This window comes from Camelus dromedarius, chromosome 35 (genome assembly GCF_036321535.1).
Source record: "Camelus dromedarius isolate mCamDro1 chromosome 35, mCamDro1.pat, whole genome shotgun sequence".
Lineage (NCBI taxonomy): Eukaryota > Metazoa > Chordata > Mammalia > Artiodactyla > Camelidae > Camelus > Camelus dromedarius.
This window is the reverse complement of record NC_087470.1, coordinates 12,993,794-13,015,308: the sequence shown is the minus strand read 5'-3', so window position 1 is coordinate 13,015,308 and position 21,515 is coordinate 12,993,794. Positions and strand designations below refer to the sequence as shown.

General features: G+C 45.4%; 1 protein-coding gene across 3 annotated transcripts in view; it reads left to right on the top strand.

The window, feature by feature from the left end:
• The window catches only part of URGCP (upregulator of cell proliferation), an 88,520-nt gene that overhangs the window by 56,294 nt on the left and 10,711 nt on the right, over positions 1-21,515 (top strand). The window contains exons 1-2 of one of the 3 annotated variants that reach the window (XM_031445018.2): positions 3,754-3,848; positions 17,806-17,876. In XM_031445018.2, the coding sequence (XP_031300878.1) occupies positions 3,835-3,848; positions 17,806-17,876 (85 nt within the window). In that variant the 5' untranslated portion in view covers positions 3,754-3,834. Of the gene's footprint in view, positions 1-3,753; positions 3,849-11,209; positions 11,299-17,805; positions 17,877-21,515 lie in introns of those variants that run through there. The other 2 variants (XM_064482316.1, XM_031445019.2) reach the window with 2 other exon arrangements.

Below are 21,515 nucleotides of genomic sequence, written 5' to 3'. Positions count from 1 at the left end.
ACCTGATCTAGGACTGAGCCTTCCTATCAACCATGGGACAAAAAAAGTCAAAAAATGCCTCCCAAACGTCGCTCGAATTTATGAAGGGGCACCGTGGATGAAAAATATCGCCTGCCATATCAGGAAACAAATGATGTTGCAGGCATCAAGCCATCAGCCACTGCAGCTGCCCCCGACTGGGCACCCTGAGGGGACGCAGGATGGGGAGAAGCGGACACTGGCCCCCGATGGCACAGGTGCGCATCACAGGAACGATGTCCTTGAGCCCGGCCTCTTGCATCTTCCCATAGAGAAAAGTGCTGAATTCATCAACTTGAGATATCTGGTTTGTCCTCAATGAACTGCAATCTTTTGTCTGGTTTTTGTTGCAAAAACGTTTCCCTTACCTCTTTGGAGCAGTTCCTCAGAGCCATTCGAGAGGCTGTCTTCCGCGCTTAAGTCCTCAGAAAGTCTGAATAAAACACAGTTCTCAACTTTTAGGTTGTGGTTTTTTTCAGTCAACGTCTATTAGGTACAGCTGATCTGTAATATTGCTGAGGTGCTCTATTTTCTTATTGATCTGGCTTTCTTATCTATTATTGAAAGTGGTTATTGAAGTAGTCAATCATTATTATGGAACTGTGTTTCCCTTTAATTCTGTGAATGTTTGCTTCATATGTTTCGGTCCTCTTTTTGGTGCATATATGTTTATAGTTGTTATGTAGTGTTTAATTAACTTTTGTTTAATCAATAATGTCTTTATCTCTTGTAAGTCTTTGAACTGAAGTCTGTTTTGTCTGCATTAGTATAGCCTACCCAACTTTCTTTTGGTTAATATTTACATGGAATATCTCTTTCCATTTTCATTCTTTTTTCTGTCTTTAGATCTAATGTGAGTCACTTGTAGACTGTATAAACTTGGATCATTTTTCTAATCCATTCTGCCTATCTCTGCCTTTTGATCAGACAGTTTAATCCATTTACATTTAAAGTAACTGTTCCTAAGGAGGAACTTACTATTTTACTACTTTAAAAAAAAGTCTTATAGTGTTTTTGGTCTCTCTTACTGCCTTCTTTTCTGTTCAGCAGATTTTTAAAAAATTTTAATGGCAGGTTTTAATTCCCTTCTCATATACACTTTTCTGTATATCCTAAAGATGTTTTCTTTGTGATTATCACGGGGGTGACATATAACATCCTCAAGTTATAATACAATCTAATTTGCATAATACCAACTTAACTTCAAATGCATATAAAACCTTTACTCCTATACAGTTCTGTTTCCCCTTCATGTTACTAATATCGCAGATTACACCTTTATACGTTGAGTCTAATAATATAGATTTATAATTGATAATTATTTTAATGCATTTGTCTTTTAAGTCCTGTTGAAAATAAAAGGTGTAGTAGCTACGAAATTTAAAAGAATACTAGTTTTTATATTTGCCCATGTCTTTCTTTGTCAGATCTTTACAACTTCATACTGTTATGTGTTATTGCCTGGCATTTCAAACTGAAGGACCGCCTTTACTGTTTCTCACAGGTCAGGTAGCATCCAAACAAGGTCTGTTCTGCTCCCTCCAGTGCAAGGTGATGGGGCTGTGGGGACTGGGAAACAGAAGGCTCCCTCCTCAAGCAAAGCCACTGGCACACTGGGGAAGGAGTCGGGCGATGGCAAATAGAAAGATGCCACAAAACTTTCTTGTCATTTTAAAGATGGCTTTTTCTTGCTGGAATTTTTGCTTGGTTGCTGTAAACCTTTGACTTTTTCAAAACCCCTACAAAATTCGTTCAGACAGCTTCTGGTTGCTTTCTTCATGTTTCTGTGGGAAAAGGAGAGCTCGGAACCTCCTAGTCTGCCATTTTGCCAAAACAGTTCTTTTTTAAATTAATTATTTTATTTTTGGTGGAGGGGAGATAATTAGGTTTGTTTTATTTTTTTAGAGGAACTACTGGGGATTGAATCCAGGACTTTGTGCAAGCTAAGCATGCACTCAACCACTTGAGCTATACCCTCCCCCGCAAAAGTTTTTTTTAACGTATCAAACTGGCAATGATAAAAAAATAAATTGTAACATTTATTGAGAGTTTTTTGAAACTGGCAGTATCATCAGTGTTGGTGACCGTGCTGGAACAGCAATCTTTGTGTGTTTGTGCGTGTTTATGTACATTATTATATATGTATCACATTTATGTCTAATAATAGGGTTGATTAAAACATATGATGGTCCGTCATGCAGTGAATTGCTACATACCTAGTAAAATTCATATTGGAAGAATATTTAATTTCATTGCACTGATATTATTCATTATTTCAAAATATATTTTAAAACCAACAGCTTATTTTAAAAAAGTATCTGACCTCCCCCACTCCAGTGGCAATCATTATTGTCTTGAGTCAGCCCATTCAGCAGTTGCCCATCCCTCAAACTCTTCTCTAAGTCCGGTCCTCTGGGGTTTACACCTATTTTGGATCTCACATGCCCCCATACTTACCAGCTCACGTTTACAGAGCATTATCATCTGGACTCAAGGCAGCAATTGTGAGATAACATTTTACTGAAAGAAACAAGGAGGCTGAAAACGTTGAATGGACTCTCCAGAAGTTAAGAGACTGTTTACCAGGAAATGTATTAATCCCTCCACAAATATTAACTCCTATTAACTCAGGTCTCCTAGAGAGGAAGGGACCTTTATTATCGCCATTTTTCAGCTGAAGAAACTGTAGCTCTGGGAAGGTTCTATCTTGGCCAAGGTTCCGGAGAGGATTATTGGTAGGGTCCAGACTTCAACCCAGGTATTCTGGCTCCCAGCCAAGGCTTTCAGTCACAGCTTTGCTGTCCCTTGTTTTTATTCGTAGTGAAAATGATAAAATGATGATTGTTCATATAATGAAATATAACACAGATGGACAGACTGAGATTTCAAAATGTAGAATAGAAAAACAAGATTACCCTGTATAGCACAGGGAAATATATACAAGATCTTGTGGTAACTCATAGCGGAAAAAAATGTGACAATGTATGTACGTTCATGTATAACTGAGAAATTGCGCTCTACACTGGAATTTAACACAACATTGTAAAATGACTATTACTCAATTAAGAAATGTTAAAAAAAATAACAGATGTGATCAACAAAGGCTTTCACTGTCCAGCGCTTTTTATGAAATGCTTTCACTTGTAAGAGCTCTTTTATCTGTGAAAAGTCATTTGGCTGAGACAGGAATGGACACTCAAGTACCCCGCGCTTGATGGGGTGAAACCCATTGCAGGAATTCATGATTATTGGTAAATAATACAGTGTGGAAAAGTAATAAAAGTGCCCCACAGTCCTCAGGGCTGCGCGCTGTGACTCCCGCAGAGCAGCACACCAGCTGAGAAACAGCAAAGTTACTGTTTTGCTTGATAATAACAACGCCTTGCACTCCGGAGCTAAAGGAAAGGCTTTTCTTAAGAAAACGGAAAACTCAGATCGCAGGGAGGCGGTGACCTCACCTGGGTCCCCGCAGCCGCCTGGTGGCCCCGTCCTCCCCGCGGCGCGCCCCGGCCCGCGGGCACCTGGGCGCCGGGGCACCTGGCGGAGGGGGGGGGGTGCGGGCCCGGGCTGCGGGTCGTCCCCCGCCCCGCACGTGCCGCCCGCGCCCCCGCGCCGCCCCCCCCCCCCCCCGCCGCCCCCGCCGCCGGCTCCGGGCCCGCTCCCAGCCTCCCCCGCCGGCCGGCCCGGGCCCTCCCCGCGCCCCCGCGGCCGGAGCTGCCCCGGCGGGCGGGCGGCCGGCGCGAGGCCCCTCCCCGGCGGAGCCGCTCAGCGCGGAGGAAGCGGAGGCGGCAGCCGCGCCGAGACCTCGCCGCGCTCATGGCGTCGCCCGGGTGAGTGCGGCGCCGGCGGCCGCGCCGGGGAGGGGGCTGCGGCGCCGAGAGCGCGGGCGGGGGGCGCGGGGGTGGCGGGAGGGCCGGGGCCGCGGCCTCGCGGGAGCCCCCGGCCCCGGCCCCCGGCCGCGCTCGGCCCGCTCCCGCCGCCCGCGGGGAGGGGAGGCGGCCGCGCGGGGGGGCGGGGGCGTGCGGGGTCGCGGCTCGGGGGGCGCGGGGCCGCGCGGGGCGGGGCGGGGCGGGGGGCGCGGGCGCGGCCTCCCCCCCGCTCGCCCCCCGAGCGCCCGGGGCCTGGAGCCGCGCGCCCGGCCTCCGCCGCCCTGCGCTCCGCGGCCGCTCTCCCCGCCGGCGCGCGCCGGAGCCAGTGCCGGGCCTCCCTGCCGCGGGCCCGGCCACAGCGGCCCCGCAGGGCGGCGGCGCGGACCCGCCCGGCCCGGCCCGGGCCTTCCGCTCGGGCTGCGCCGCGGGGCCCGGTAGCGGCGGCGGCTGCCGCTGTGGGAATTTCACCTCCATTCTGCTGTCTTGGTGTCCGAGTGTTCTCTCTTTGAGGAAATGATGGTGACACATAGAGTTTGTAATTAAAAAAGAAATCCTTACTGCAAAATAAAACCTCAGCAAGTCATCATGATCACTTTTGGGTTTGATAGTCTAACTAGTCGCGAAAGCTGGGAATGACTTCATTCACCCAACAGCCCCGCTTCACAGAGGAGGAACATTTAGTCTCAAGGTCATTGCTTTGGTTGGTTAATAGTCTGCATTTGACTGTTGTCCGCCATTCACAGTGTCTTAGGTCTAGTGTCTGTGATAGCAGATCGAGTTGTTACATCCTTACACATCACGAAGGCCTTTTACCGGTGGGGGTGGGGGCGTGAGGCAGAGATGATGGATCGGAGGGCCCTTAGAGGTGAGGCCTGAACCATGCCCCCGAGCGAACGGGCTCAGTGCAGTGGAGCAAGGTGGATTTGATTCCACCAAGTCATGGGCATTTTCCATCCACCTGCTGTCTTTCTAGGTTCGGGGAGGAGCAGTCAGAAGCACCCAGTGCTCTGAGCTTGGAAGTAAAATAAACAGCTCATCCCTCAGAAGGCCAGGCTGATTCACCCAGAGGTCCAAGGTCCCACTGCATTCCTGGCCCTCTTGTCAGGAAAGGGTGAGGCAGGATGGACTGGAGGCAGGAAGGGCTGCCATGAGCCTCTTTAAAAAGTGATGGTGCATTTGGTGTCCAACCCACTACTTTGTAGAGCTGGATCAGAGCAGTACTTAATGCTGGGCTGGTATGCACTGCTGTAGGTGGCTACAGGGACATAGATTTGACATTTGCAGTTCCAGCTATTTGTGAATGACCCCATGAGTTTGCGGTTCGTGCTGATTTCTGAAGGGTACCCACTGCAAGGGTACAAAATTTTTAGTGTATTTCATGGAAAGAACTATGTACTTATTATGGTATGTACGAATCTGGGGACAGTCCCCATCTCCAGATGTCTGCGGGCTTTGCTGGTAGACCAGAGTCCAGACACGGAGACCTGATTTCCTAAGATCCCCAGGCCTCTCTCAAGTCAGCAGTCATCCAGCCTAGTAGACTGGGTGTTTTGGGAACAAATCCAGAGATTCAGGGCAGGGATGGCAGGGGAGCCATGATTTATCCTGGGCTGTTCATGGAGGAGTGACCAAATCTGGTGTTCTTTTCCAAGTGACAATTTCTGTAAGACAGCTGGGAAGGAAAGAAGAAATCTTGACAATTTTTGAGGACCTTACCCATGTGCTAGGCATTATGCAGAACAAAGTGGCAAGAATGAAGGCATCAAAGGAAAAAGATACATTTGAGATGACTCACAGCCCAGTGTGTTTGGAGCTAAATAGAGACAAGGCCACAGATGGAGGCTGGGCCAGACTGCAGGACCTGGCCTCCTTTTGTGGGCTTGATGCCCACTGTTCACTGAGGGATGTTTGTCACCCAGTTCTTGGGGAATCCATGTGACAGCAGTGTGGGGGAGGCGGAGCAGGCAGGGGAGATGGAGGTCATCAACCTGCTCCGTCTACCCTCTCCCGTGGGCTTCCTTTCTTATAGCCCCCATCTCTTCTTTCTCTGCCTGCTCCTTCATTGTTAAGGTTTCCTTGGGTTCTGTAGCCCATCTCTGTAATCCCCAGTACATGTGCATGACTGCATCCACCCCTTCAGCTTTAAATGTCCCAGGTCAGAGGTTCTGAATGACCTAGGGTCCACGATTCATGGGTGAGCTTCCAGGGTCCTGCATTCCTTGAAATTGTATGCAGTGTTGCGGGGTTGCGGGGGTGGGGGGGCGATGTGTATTTTCCTGGGACCAAGTCCGTAGCCTTCATCACCTGTAGCCCATCTTGAATGGGCTCCTACTCAACCATCCATTCACACCTATCTAGATGGATAGCAAACCTAGTTACCTGCAAAATACATATTTTTCCAGGTTGTTGATGGTAGGGATTTTAAAAAACAAACATAAAACAGAGAATAAAAATCAAGTATAGTCTGAGTTTCCGTAGACCACCACTTACAACATTTTGGTGTTTTTAAAATTAAGGTATTATTATTATTTTTTTAACCAGAGAGATATCCTTACAGGTGGACCTAAATTCCCCTCCTACCCTAGGTGGGTATCCTGACAGACATCTTCCCTTGTATTTACACGTTATATTTGTTCTTTGCTCTGTTTCCATCCCCGGAATTTTTAAATTTATTATTTTACACATAATCTAAAAGTTGCCATCTTAACCATTTATTTTCTCTCTTTCTACATAAGCAGTCTCATACTGTTCAGCAGCTTGCTTTATTCACCCATCAATCTGCTTTGAAATGCTTTCTTTGCATGTGAGAACAAAGACCAGATTCACCTAAAATCTGACATTTGTATAATGTTCTGTGGCATGGTTATGAGCGCCTCCAGTTTTGTCTGTAAGATAACGCTGCATAGCTGGTGGTGTTGCAGAAAAATGTGTTACAGCTTGGTGTTACGGCTCAGTTGTGACAGCAACCCAGATCCGGGCAAGAGACCAAGCAAGCAGCACTCAGGGTTGGAGAACTCAGGTTTACTACACCACCCAACCCAGAAGAGTTAACACTCCAAGCTCTGGACCCCGTCTGTAGGTTTACACAGGCCTTTATAGGTGCCAGTTTTACACTTTGCAACATCATATGCAAATAAAGTACAACACAAGTTGACCAACCAGGAACAAGCTTTGTAGAAATAGACCAATCAGGAGTGAGAGAAATGACCAATCAGGAGTGAGCTCAGGGAACCAATAGAGCTTTAGGGGTAAGTAAGCCATTTCAGAGGCAGAAAGTGAGACAGCGCCTCTGGGCCAGGGAGCCGGGTGGTGCCGGCAGGAGAGTAGTGGCCCTGCTTGGGGGCCATGCCGGGTTTTTTTGGGGGGCTTCCCGCCTCAGTGTCTCCCTCTGGACATGCACAGGTGTTTTTATAAAGCAGGTAACAAAGAATTGTGGTCATTGTGGTCAGCGGGCCTGTCCGGTTTTGAACTGATGCTCCCAAAGCATCTTCATAAACGGTTGTGCCATCACCAGGTTTTATGGGTTCTCTACACGCCCCAACATGGGATGGCATCAGACTTTAAAAGTTTTGCTGTCTGATGGAATTACTGAGTCAAGAAATAGGACTTGAAGAGAGAAACTTTACCCCTGACCCCTTATAATCCCTCAGAAGTAGTCAGTCCCACTGTCTTTGATCCGGTGGATAACATCAAATTCTAAGCACCCACAGCCCATTAGTAAACTCACGCCATCAAGTTTTTGTTTCAGGAAATGTGGTCATTGTGCACTCGAGCAGTCCCTGCGCTGGGCCGGGAGTGAGGCAACAGACCTGTCCTGGAGTGAAGGTGTGGGAGGCAGGGGGGTCCACCGGACACCTCACCCTCCCTCCTGGCCACTCTCGCAGAACTTACCTCCCTTGGCATCTGAAGGCTCTCCCATTAACATCCACTGGACATTTAAAAGTACCTGAGACGTAACTTTAAACATTTTTTTTGGTGGGGAGTGGAATTAGGTGTATGTATATGTGTATGTATGTATGTATATATATATATATAATGTTATTTTTTTAAATATATTTTTTAATGGAGGTACTGGGGATGAACTCAGGACCCCGTGCATGCTACGCATGTGCTCTACCACTGAGCTCTACCCTCCCCCCTTAACTTTTTGTCTTCCCTGTCCAGAAAGATTCTCTCCCAATGCCATCATTTTGTAGGGGAGGAAAGGATCCCGGACTTCCCCGACTGGCAAGGGCTTAGCTTTCCCAGTGGAGCCTGGCCTGGGCCACATGGGCCAGAAGAGCTCCGGGCTCTTTACTTGGGTGGAGGGTGGGTCCTCTAGCCAGTCCAGGGTAGCGGAGCAGAGGACCCACAGGTCACACTGCGGGGAGGAGACACTGAGGAACTCAGACAAGGTATATACCTGCTCCTGGGAGAAGTCCATCAGGAGCCCTTAGCCTCCGCTCAGGAGCTACAGTGGCTTCCAAAGGTGTGCAGGTGGCTTTGCCAGCAGGACGCAGCCTTAGCCCTTCGCCCATAGATCTGGGATTGCCCAGTGAGCCAGCCGCCACCACAGTGTCTCCCCACTGGAGAAAATGAGACAAGGAGGAAGGTGGTGTGGACTGACCCATCCCTGGCTCTGCAGAGCAGCACACCGAACCCCGCCTCCCTGCCCCTGGATGGCAGCTGTGTTAGCACCTCATCAGATCGCATGCCACATGGCCAGCCTGTGCCCCAGCGCGAAGGGGAGCCTCTTCCTTCCCAGAACCACGAGTGGCAGGGGCTTTCCAGTCTGAGCGAATGTTCTTTTAAATTTAGATCCTGCCCACTTCCAAGAAGTGTGTTATTGGGCCCCGTTCTAAGTCCTTTTGCGTGTATTACGGTTTTTAATCTTCACAACAATACTGTGGCACTGTTACCCGAGTTATACAGATGAGGGAACTGAGGCCCATCTCATAAGCAGTTTGGGTTAAAACTTGATGCAGAACGACTCCATTAAGGATAGTTGGATTAAATTTGCTTACTGAGGCGCAAACAGAAACGTGGATTCAGTGTTTTGTTCCGATCACAGAGCACACACACAGTGTCTCTGGCACATTGTGGAGGAAGCTGAAGGAAGGATGTGTTTACATGGTTTGTTGGGATGAAAAGCTGTATCAGCAGAGTGGCTGTACCTTCAATTATGCTGTTAATGCTGTTATGGTGGCTGAAGATGGGATAACCTGGAAGCGGCCCTGTCCCTTAGAGAGTGGTTCCCCATGGGCGCTGGTGCGCTGGGAGGGAGACCACCGGCATCTCAGGGGAGCCCTTCTCTGCTGTAGTTCAGAAGTGGTGCTTCTGTCTTAGATTCTCTGCATCGTAACTTTTTATAAAATTCTTAGTTGCCTTGAAAAGTAGTTAATATAGACACATGGTAAAAGTTTCAAAAGGTATAAAAGGGACATAAATGAAAACTCAGGTGCCTCGCACTCTGTTCCTGTCTGAGAACCTGCATCCTTGCTGGAGAAGCATCACCGTGGGAGGCAGGGCACAGTAAGGATTCTGGGTCCCCCTCCTTGTTCTGTTTCAAACCCACACTGCCTTGTGGAGGTCTGCTTTGTTATTTTGTTTCTGTTTAGATTCTTGGCTCTTGCCCACGGATGTGTGGATCTTTGTGCATAGAGAAATCGAATAATCTTTTGTTGTATGTGTTACAAATTCTTTCCCTCTGTCTGTCATGTGCCTTTTGACTTTATGAAGATCTTTTTTTTTTTTTTAAATATTTTCTTTCAGAGCATTTTTTGTTTCATTTTCTAATTTAGCTCTTAGATCCAGGTGGTTTTCATTTTGGTGAAAGAATTGGTAGGGATTTACCTTTATTCTTCCCAGGTTGTTGGAACTGAAAAATCACCAGATACTCCGAGCGACCTGGATTCGGGACAAAATTTCTGGGCTCTTCTTTTACTGGACGCTCTGTTCATTCATGCACCAGGACTACAGAGATTTATTTAATTTATTAATGTATTGTACTATATTTTACTGTCTGGGAGGTTTTGTCTTCCTTCATTGCCATTCATTTTTTCAGAATTTTCCAGATTATTATTGTGCAGATAATTCTGAATAGAATCAGCTTATCTGCTTTTGAGCCTCAATTCACTTACAGGTTAATTTAGGGAGAGTTACACTTTAAAATATGGTAAGCTTTTCTTTTTCTCTAAAAAGAATATGCCTCTTCATTTATTGAAGTCTTTTATATTCTTTAGTATTTAGAAATTCTTTATTTATGAATAAATTTTTTATTGAGGTACAATTGATGTACAATATATAAAGTTACAAATGTACAACATAGTGGCTCCCAATTCAGAAATCCTTTTCATATAGATGTTGCACATTTATAATGTATATTCTTAATTTTTTTCTTGTTGATACCCTAGTGGGAATGTCCCTTCCACAGTTCTAAACTTCTGTTCACGTACAGGAAGGCAGTTGGGTTTTTAACATAACTTTTTTTGTACATCCCCTGAATTCCCGCATTGCTCACAGCTGCTTTTCAGTTGCTCTCTTGGGTTTTCCAGCTCTATCCACATCATAATTGCTTTCAGTTATCCCTGAGAAATAGCAAGCCGATTCTGCCTTTGTCGTGGGCGGACGGTGTGTCCTTAGGAAAGACGCCAACAGTGGTCTATTGGGTACGTGGTGGGGCGCTGCCTTCCCTAAGCCTCCCCCGGCTCCTTGCAGGCCCTGTGCTGCTCAGCAGCTCCAAAGGCTTTGTCCCTGGATCCCGGGCCAGAAGTGGGCACCGGATTGCCCGTGAGCCCCTCAGCCCTGCCCGCCCACAGCCTTCCCAGTCTGTTGAAATTCCTCACAGAGATGTTCAGAGCCCATCCCTGGTTGTCACCTCTGGTGCTCCCACCTGGGCCTCACCTTCTTCAGTTTCCTCTCAGTGTGAAACAGGAATGCTGACTTGCGCTCAGAGCATCCTGCAGAGTCAAAGCCAGAACCTTTCCTGGGGCCCAGAACGTTGTCTCATCTGACCGCTCCCTCTGCGCCAGCCGCGCCAGCCGCACCGGCCTCTGCCTGGAACGCCTTCCCCGGGAGCTGGGCGCCTCGTGCTGTCACCTGGGGCCAAGTCTGCACGCTCATGTCCCCTTCCCTGGGAGGCCCGCCCTGACCCAGTTACAGCAGCGCCCCCCCTCCCCCTGCTGTTCACAAATGCCTGGTCCCCTCATCCTGGTCCACAGCTTCCTCCCCAGCACTCACCTCCCAGCGTGCCCCCTATCTAAAACTTTCAAAAATTGTTTATTGTCCTCCCCCCCACCTCACTGACTGCAAGCTAAGAGCACAGATATTTGTCTTATCCCAACCTCAAACTCCTGGAAAAGCTCCTAGCAGCAAATGAATATGCAGATAAATTCAAGAGAACAGCGATCACCTTCCATAAACATGGCTTCGTGTATGTGAGTCTCTCCGGGTCCTTACAGCAACCTGATGAGGTGCGCAGCGCAGGGAAGGGCAGCCTTGTTGCATAGATTAGCGTACGTTGTGTTTTGTAGAGTTTGTGTAGTGAGTGTTCACAGCGCGTCCCCAGCGAAACTCTTTAAGGGCCTGGAGGATGGGGTGCAGTTTACAGCCATGTCCTCTTGTGCGCTAAACATACACAGAGTGGGCCTGCGGCAAAGACGTGACCTTTTCTGAAAGTAGACTCTTTGCAGACACAATGAGTTAAAATGGGGGTGCACTGGGTGTCAGGGTGGGCCCTGATTTAGTGACTGGCGCCCTCACAGAAGCAGAGAAGACACACAGACACACGCAGGGGAGAACCCCTGTCAAGATAAGAGGCAGAAACGAATGCAGCTGTCAAGGGCCACGCACACACTGTCCCAGCTCGGTAGCGATGGTCTAACACGGTGCCGCAAACTGGGCGGCTTACAGAAAACAGACATTTTTTCTCTCACAGTTCTGGATGCCAAGGGGCTGAAACTAAAGTGTGGGCTGATTGGTTCCTTCTGGAGGCTCTGAGGGAGAGCCTGTCCCAGGCCTCTCTCCTGCCCTGTGGTGGCTGCCAGCAGGCCTTGTGTCCCTTGGACTGTAGGTGCGCCATCCCAGTCACCTCCACTTCCATTGTTGCGTGCTTTTCTCTCTGTGCATCCAAGTTGTTCTCTTATAAAGATACCAGTCATTGCATTAGGGGCCCAGCCTGCCCCAGTATGACCTCATCTTAATTTAGCATCTCAATTACACCTGCAAAGACCCCTTTTCCTTTTCTGTATAAGGCCACGTTCACAGCCCTGGGGTTAGGACTTGAACATAGGGTTTGTCGGGGACAGCGTTCAGCCCACCAAGAGGGTTTGAAAAAGTTTATGACTAATTTAGTGAGCGACGGGCCTCAGGTTTTGTTTTGTTTCCGAGGTTGTCATGGGGTGAGGGTCCCCAGCCAGGGCCAAAGGACAGAGCCCCCAGGCTGCCTTGTCTGCTGGTCCAGATGCGGGGCAGCAGGGGCCGGGGAAGATCTTGAAAGCTGTCTGCATCAAACAGCAAAAACTGGGTCAGACTCGTTGCTGTGTGAAGCAATTAATAATATATTGCCAACTACACGAAGGGAAGCAACTGCCACTGGGTTTAGTCCCTGTTTTGTTCGATTTTCTGTGCCATCCTCTTTTGTTGGCACCTCTCAGTGCGGGAGCCAGGTCTGCTGCTAGGCATCGGCCTGTTCTTGGCGTGGAGGGACATTGCCCAAGGAGGGCCTAACTCCGAGGTGTCGCAGGCATCTCCATCTCAGAGGGGGATCTCCTGGCTTAAAACCTCCAGGTGAAGAAGCAGAGCGCCTCAAAAAAGACAAGGGAAGTGCGCCTTGCTCTGTGTCTTGAGGGGTGACAGCTGGTGAGGCAGACAGCCCAGAGTTGTCGGGGTCTTGATTCTGCCTGCCAGATGTGAAGGGAGCCCTGTGTGCAAGCAGGGTGCCTGCTTCCTAACTTAGTGACAAAGGACTGTCCTCAGGGTGGTGTTCCGATCACCCCTTGCCCTGCAGAGCAGTCCAGGGGCCCAGGCCCCAGCCGGACCTCTGTGCTGGCGGCCCCCAGGCCGTGCCTGAGCTGGATTCCACTTTTGGCTCTGTGCCCTGAAGTCTTGAAAGGACCAGCATGGGCCTCAGGAGAAGACTGAAATCTAAATAGCCCCGAATAAGGAAGTGGAACAGGGCACACGGGGGCCACTGGAGGCCCGGTGTGTTTCCAGTCTCTTGGCCTGGGCGGCTGGTGGACAGGCAGGAGGCGGCTTAGCAAGTCTGCAAGGCTGGGGTTTGCAGGCTGCCCTGGGGGTGGGCAGGTGGGCTGCTTTGGATGATTTTTGTAGTTACTAGCTGTAATTAGGAGTCACGTAAAAGCCATCTGACCCTTGATAATGAACCGAAAGGGAACCAGAAGCTGCGTGTGCGGGCTCTGGCCCCCAGCTTCCTAGCTGGGTGACGTCGGGTGGCCTAGCCCCCGTAACAAAGTCCCACGGACGGGGGGCTTACCATTTGTTCCTCACAGTTGTGAAGATGGGAAATCCTAGACCACAGTGCAGGCAGATTCAGCTTCTCCTGGAGCACCTCCCCCGGGCTTGTCGGTGGCCACCTTCAGGCTGTGTCCTTATGTGGCCTTTTCTGTTCACCTGCAGAGAGAGAGCGGGCTCTTGGGGGGGGTGGGGGCCTCCTCCTCTAATGGGACACCAGTCCCATCAGATCAGGGCCTCACCCTTGTGACCTCATTCAACCTTAATTATTTCCCCAAAGGCCCCGTATCCAAATATAGTCACATTGTGGGGTTAGGGTTTTAGCATAGGAATTTGAGGGGATGCAATTCAGGCCATACAAATACTGAAAGATGAGTTGTAAATTAAAAAGCATTGCACAGTTTGGTGCAGTCATTGTGGAAAACAATATGGAGATTTCCTCAAAAGACTGAAAACAGACTTACCATATGATCCAGCAGTCCTACTCCTGGGCATATATCTAGAGAGAACCCTAATTCAAAAAGACACCTGCACCCCAATATTCATAGCAGCACTATTTACAATAGCCAAGACATGGAAACAGCCTAAATGTCCATCGACAGATGACTGGATAAAGAAGATGTGGTATATTTATACAATGGAATACTACTCAGCCATGAAAATGATAAAATAATGCCATTTGCAACAACATGGATGGCCCTGGAAAATGTCATTCTAAGTGAAGTAAGCCAGAAAGAGAAAGAAAAGTACCATATGAGATCGTTAATATGTGGAATCTTAAAAAAAAAAAAACGACAAATGAACTTATATATAAAACAGAAACAGACTCACAGACATAGAATACAGACTTGTGGTTGCCAGAGGGAAGTGGGGTGGGAAGGGATAGATTGGGAGTTTGAGATTTGCAGATACTGACTGGTATATATGAAATAGATAAACAAATTCATACTGTACAGCACAGGGAAATATACTCAAGATCTCGTAATAGCTCATGGTGAAAAAGAATATGAAACTGAGTATGTGTATGTTCATGTATGACTTAAGCATTGTGCTGTGCACCAGAAATGGACACAACATTGTAAACTGACTATACCTCAATATAAAAAAAAAAAAAGAAAGCATTTCACAAATTCTGTTGCTGTTCTCTTGCAAGAGTTGGCTCAGCTTCCAGTTTACAACACAGGGACTCAATTAAGTATGAAGTTTGTTAGCAAGAATAAAGTACAGACTTACAGGTATATTTTCAGAAATCAGCACAAACTCAGAGTTGCCCCTGTGATAATTTCACTCTTAAATTTTCCACTTTCTTGCGTGGAAAAGACATGGTTGAAGTTAAGCTCCCGTCCTGGCGAGTGTGTCCTTAGCGCCTGCGGGCAGTGGGCGTAGGCCTGGCAGCGCCCTGGGCTGTAAGTACCTGTCCTCTGCCCCTTCCTGCCTGGGACCTCAGCACAGCGGCTGCTGCCACCTCCAGGCCAGGTCTGCTTCGTCCCCTCTGGGAAGCTATTTTTAACCAGTCACATTTTCTTTTTTTTAAGGATACCTTTTTTCTTATTACAAAAGCAATATACGTTCTTTGCAGAAAAATGAAGAGAAGACAGTGAAAACTCTCATTTTTGTAGTATCGGGGTCCGATTAAGTCAGAGCTGCCTAGTATTCTGTGCTATAAGGCGGTTTAAAGGGGCACATATATATCTTATTCTGACCCTGACCCTGACTCCCAGCATTATTATAACAGCTCATCCAGTTGTATTAAATCAATACATGCCTCTTCTATTTAAAAAAAAAATCAAATGAGATAAACTGATGCTCAGAAAGAACTAATCACTATTAATTTTTAAAACTTTTAATTTGGAATTAATTTCTTTTTTTTTTTAAGTGTTTAACATGCTGACTTTTTTTTGGAGGGAGGAGGTAATTAGATGTTTATTTATTCGTTTTTCATGGAGGGACTGGGGATTGAACCTAGGACCTTGTGCATGCTAGGTATGCACTCTAACCCCTGAGGTATAACTCCCCCCTGGAAATAATTTTTACTTATGGATAAATTACAAAATTAAAAAGGCCCCTTATCCAGGGTCTCCCATTCACAACATTTTAGCTCATTTACCACTCTCATTTATCATTCTTTCTCTCTCTCTGCGTTAAATACACACGTATGTAATTTTTTCTTAACCATTAGAAAGTAACTTATATACATCATTACCCTTTATCCCTAAATCCTTCAGCGTCTTATTTCCTAAGAATACAGATATTCCCTTATGTAACCAGCGTACAGTTATCAACATCAGGAAATGTAACATTGGTTACACCTATATTTCAGTTTAGTCATTTGACCCCCAAAGATGTCTCCTAGCTCAGGGTCCAGTCTAGGGCGAGCTACTGTGTTTTGTGTCCTTGTCTCTTTAGCAACCCTGGATCTGGAACGTTTCCTCAGTCTTTTACGACTTTCATACCTTGGGGTAATACAGCTCTCCCCCTCTAACAACATTCCATTTTGAGTTTGTCTTACGATTTATGCTCACACTCAGATCGACGCACACTTGATAGTGGGAGCCCCTTCAAGCTGGCTCCTGTGTCCTGTGAGATGCCCCAGCATTTTTAATTTTTTTTGGACTACTTCCTAATTTTCTGAAATAAGATGTTCAGATTCGTCTTGTTCTTTTGCGACTCCTGGGACCTGCAGTTTCTCCAGGGAGACCTGGTGTCTCTCAGCATGGAATGATGTTGAAAGGTGCTCAGTGTGCTCGCGGCTACAAGCAGTGTCTCTGCTTCATGGCCCTTTCAGTGGACAGAGCTAGGAAATACATGCACGTACACGCAAGTGGACACACATGTGTACGCTAACATGCGTGCACACTAGGACCTCCAGTTCCAGGGCACCTCTCTGGATCTTTTTCTAACTTCCTCCACTCCTTTCATTTGTACGCCCTTTCTCCGACAGTGGAGCCCTGACTTCTGACAAAATCAACACATTTACTCATTCCTATGATATACCTAAAATATTTATTCTTCTTTTTTAATCGAGGTATAGTCACTTTACAATGTTGTGTCAATTTATGGTGTTCAGCACAATGCTTCAGTCATACGTGAACATACATATATTATTTTTCATATTCTTTTTCACCATGAGCTACTACAAGATATTGAATATAGTTCCCTTTGCTCTACAGTATAAACTTGTTTATCTATTTTACATATACCTGTCAGTATCTGCAAATCTCAAACTCCCAGTTTATCGCTCCCCCCGCCCCCCCGGCAACCACAAGTCTGTATTCTGTGTCTGTGAGTCTGTTTCTGTTTTGTATTTATGTTCTTCTTTTTTTTCCTCTTAGATTCCACATATGAGCAATCTCATGTGGTATTTTTCTTTCTCTTTCTGGCTTTCTTCACTTAGAATGACATTCTCCAGGGCCATCCATGTTGCTGCAAATGGCACTATTTTTATCATTTTTCATGGCTGAGTAGTATTCCATTGTATAAATATACCACAGCTTCTTTATCCAGTCACCTGTCGATGGACATTTAAGTTGTTTCCATGTCTTGGCTATTATAAATAGTGCTGCTGTGAACACTGGGGTTTCCTTTTGAATTAGGGTTCCCTCTGGATATATGCCCAGGAGTAGGATTGCTGGATCATAGGGTAAGCCTAATTTTAGTCTTTTGAGGAATCTCCACACTGTTTTCCACAGTGGCTGCACCAAACTGCATTCCCACCAGAAGTGTAGGAGGGCTCCCTTTTCTCCACAGCCTCTCCAGCATTTATAAAATAATTTATTCTTGAATAGACTGTACTTATCAAACCTACTTAAAATAATTCAGGGTCATCCCTTCCTGCCCCCACTACTAACTTTTGATAAACATCCTTCCAGATTTCCCTGCATATACCTATCAATAAATAGACACAGTTTTATTAAATACTAATCACACTGCACATGCTCTTCCATAACCTGACTTTTCCCCCATTAATGAATGTATCGTTACCATCATTACATAACATATCATACAACATCTTTTTGCCCACAAAATGAGGTCCAAAGAATAAGTCTGCACCATAATTCCCCGTTACTAGACTTCGATTTAAAACATCCAGTTTTTCACTATTATGTATAAAGTTGGCATCAACATATTTGTAACTAAATTTTAATTTTTCCCTTAGGATAGAAGTGGAATTACTGGTCAAATAGTTATGTATATTTACCTGTTTTTCTGAATAGCTCCTTGCTGTAGCCCACAGTTTTTTTGGAGGGCTGGTTTATCTAGGCCGTTGTTTCTCAGCTGTGGCTACACTTATACTCACTGCGGGCACTTTTTAAAGCAGCAACGCCCAGGGCTCGGTTCTGAGATTCCAGTGACAAGGATGAGGAGTGAGAACAGGATTTGTAGAGAGATTTTTGACACGCAGCCAGTTTGATAGGTGACAGTGGTGTTCCGCTAATTTAATTACAATTTTCTTCTGAAATTGTTTCAGACGCTCAGATTTGGGAGACGTGGCCCCAGAATTAAAAGCATCCGAGGGACGAACAGCTGTGGCCATTGCAGGTAAAGCTGGGCTGGGACCCACCCGGAAACAGACTGGTCTCTTCTGTCCCACTAGGATCCTGGATTCCAGCACCACCTGGGCGCGTCACGGACCTCAAAAATAAACACACATAAGGCTTTTATTTTTCCTTTTACAACAAGATCCATTTAAGGGTCTTTTGAGCTCCCCTCATCTATTCAAAATAGGATTCAGTTTTAAAAAGGTAATTACCATGCAGTGGCCGGGAACACATCACCCCAGTCTGAGCACGTTGTGGTACCTGCCATCCTGAACATAGCTTGGCACTTGGGAGAGTGAAAGGTGCTTTCTCTTGGGACAAAAGTTATAAACTGGGATTGTCCCTAGCTTGGACTGGGGCTTGTAGTCTCTCGGTTATGGTCCCCATAAGCTGGTTTTTCTTTCTCTGGGGATTTCAGCGGTAGGGCTGTACCTGCCCCTTGTGACTCCAGCTCTGAGATATGGTGGCCACACTCCAGATATCTTAATTTCTCTTAACTCATTTTGAATCTATCTTTCTTTTTTTTTCTCCTTTTTCAGCTTTATTATGTAGACTATAGTTCGACTGCACATACACATTATATTGCATGTAAATACATATCTACAATATACTGCACTTTTTTTAGTTTCCATACATGTACTAATTATTGTTTCTAAGAGCAGATTAGATCTTTAGCTTTTTAAACTCACATAGTTATCAAAGGAATAAAGCCAACTACAAACTAAGAATCAACAGAACGCAGTAACCCAGTCATAAAGGACAGTCAGATGTGCTCACACATATTCAAGAAATCAAAATAATAATTAGTTCATTTGTGTCCTTATAATTATTATATTTTAGATGCCTCATATAAATGATATCATGTGGCATTTTTAATTAATTGGGTGCTTCTCAAAATGCGTTCTATTGGATATTAATAGTGTTATGCAAAATAGCCCCCCAAAATATGCAAATAAGTTTGGGTTAATCAAATTTCCTTTTTATTTTATTCATTCAAACAAACATTTATTGACTACTTACCATGTAATGGCCTTGTAGGCATTGAGAATATAGGAAGCAACTGAATGCAATGGCCCCAAATCCCAGTCCTCATAACTTAAATTCTAGAAGGTAAGCCCTGTGGGAGTTCATGGCAGGTTGGTCAAGGTTTATAGCAAAGGTGGGATCAAGCAGTAATTGCCCAAAGCCCTTTGGTTTCTCAGAATCTAGAAACGTGCTACTCAATACAGTAGCCACTAGGCACACGATTTAAAATTAAACAAAATGAAAAACTCAGTTGCTCACTCGCACTAGCCATATTTCAGATGCTCAGTAGCCAGGCAGCTAGTGGCTGCATGCTGAACAGTGCAGACACAGAGCATTTGCTCCAGCACAAGTTCTGCTACCGGGTGTTGCTTTAGGAAACTAGGAAAGAAAACTTAAGAGTGGGCTGAGGAAAAAGAATGTTCTTCTGGTCTCTTATGAGCTAGGTTGCCCTATTAAGATTTTTACAACAGCCTCATAAGATAGTTATTATTGGTTCTTATTTCATTTGAGGAAACTGAGGCTCAGGGACCTTCTGGTCCTTCCCCAAAGTTCCATCTCTGTGCGTCTCTCCAAAAGCGAATAAGCCTTTTGTAATTATTTTTAAATATTTCCTTCCTGATGTATGTGAGTTCCTCTTCAGCATGCATTTCATTAAGACTTAAAGCAAGTTCTCCAACCCACAGGATTAAAAAGAAAAGGTTTTTTGAAGTTTAATATACATATGGGAAACTGGCCCATTTTTGAAAGAAAACAAAGAAGACATAAATAAGTGGAAACAGGTACCAAGTTCATGGACTGGAAGACTAGTATTGCTTGTTTTATTGAGATATAATTGATTTACAATATTATATAAATTTTGGGTGTTACAAGAGTGATTCACAATTTTTCAAAGTTATACTCTATCTATAGTTACTATAAAATATTGGCTATATTCTGTGTGCTGTACAATATATCCTTGTAGCTTATTTATTTTATACATAGTAGTTTGTACTCTTAAGTCCCATCCCTATTTTGTCCCTCCCTTGCAGAAAACTTAACGTTGTTAAAATGTCAATATTACCCAAAACATTCTACAGATTCAGTGCAATCTCTATTAAATACCCAGTGATTTTTTTTTTGAAAAAATATAGAAACCCATTCTAAAATTTGTATGGAATCTCAAGGGACAGTGAATAACTAAAACAACCTTGAAAAAGATCTTGGTGATGTTGAACAAGGATGCTCAGACCACTCAGTTGGTAAAGGACAGTCTTTTCAACAAACAGTGCAGGAAACACTGAGTATTCGCATGCAAAAGAATGAGACTGGACTCTTACTTAAAAATGTATACAAAAATTAACTCAAAGTCGATCAATGTAATCCTCAATGCAAAACTTAAACTCTGTCTTAGAAGAAAACATTGGACAAAAGCTGCACGAATTTGGATTTGGCTACAATGTCTTGAATGTGACCCCAAAGACTCCTGCAAGAAAAGAAAAAATATACAAATTGGACTTTGTGAGAATGAACAAATTTTGTTTATCAAAAGACCCTATCCACAGAGTAAAAGGCATTGCACAGAATAGGAGGAAACATTTGCAAATCATACATTTGATAAGGGATTCATATCAGAATATAAGAGAACTCAACCTCAGCATTGAAAAACAACCTGATACAAAAATGGGCAAAGTACTTGAACAGACATTTCTCCAAAGACGACAGACGGATGGACAGTACGCCCTCTAAAAGATGTTCTGCATCGCCAGTGATTAGGGAAATGCAATTTAAAAACCACAGTGCGAGGCCGCCTCACACCCATTAGGATGGCTACTATCAAAATAACAGAGAAGAACAAGTGTTGGCAGGGATGTGGAGGACCTGGAACCCTTGTGCGCTGTTGGTGGGAATGGAAAGTCGTGAAACCACTGTGGAAAACAGTATGGAGGCTCCTCAAGAAACTAAAAATAGAACTACCATATTATCCAGCAATCCCACTTCCGGGTATATACCCAAAGAATCAAAAGCAAGGTCTCAAAGAGGGATTGGTGCACACAGATTCGTAGCATCATTACTCACAATAACCGACATGGAAGCAACCCAAGTGTCCATCAACAGATGAGTGGATAATCAAAACGTGGTGTATATACATACAGTGGAATAGCAGTCAGACATGCAGCACGTTACGGCGTGGATGAACCTTGAGAACATAACGCTAACAGAAATAAGCCAGTTATAAAATGGCAAATACTGTATGAGTCCACTCGTGTGGGTTAGAGTGTCAGTATCAGAAAGTCGAAAAGTATGATGGTGGGGCCAGGGGCTGGGAGAGGGGCAGATGAGGGATTGTTTGATAGGTGCAGAATTTCAGATCTACAAGATGAGTAGAATTATGCACACAGATGATGGTGATGGCTGCAGAGCCGTGTGAATATATTTAGTACCGCTGACCTGTACACTTAAAAATGTTTACGACAGTAAATTTTATGTTATGTGTATTTTAACACAATTTTAAGAAAGGAAAAATCTTGGGGGGGGGAAGCATTTTACAGTGAATAGGTCTGTGGCATTTAGTACTTCCCCATTCAGAGTTGATCAATCATCACTTCTTATCTATTCATTTTCAAAAAATGTCTAG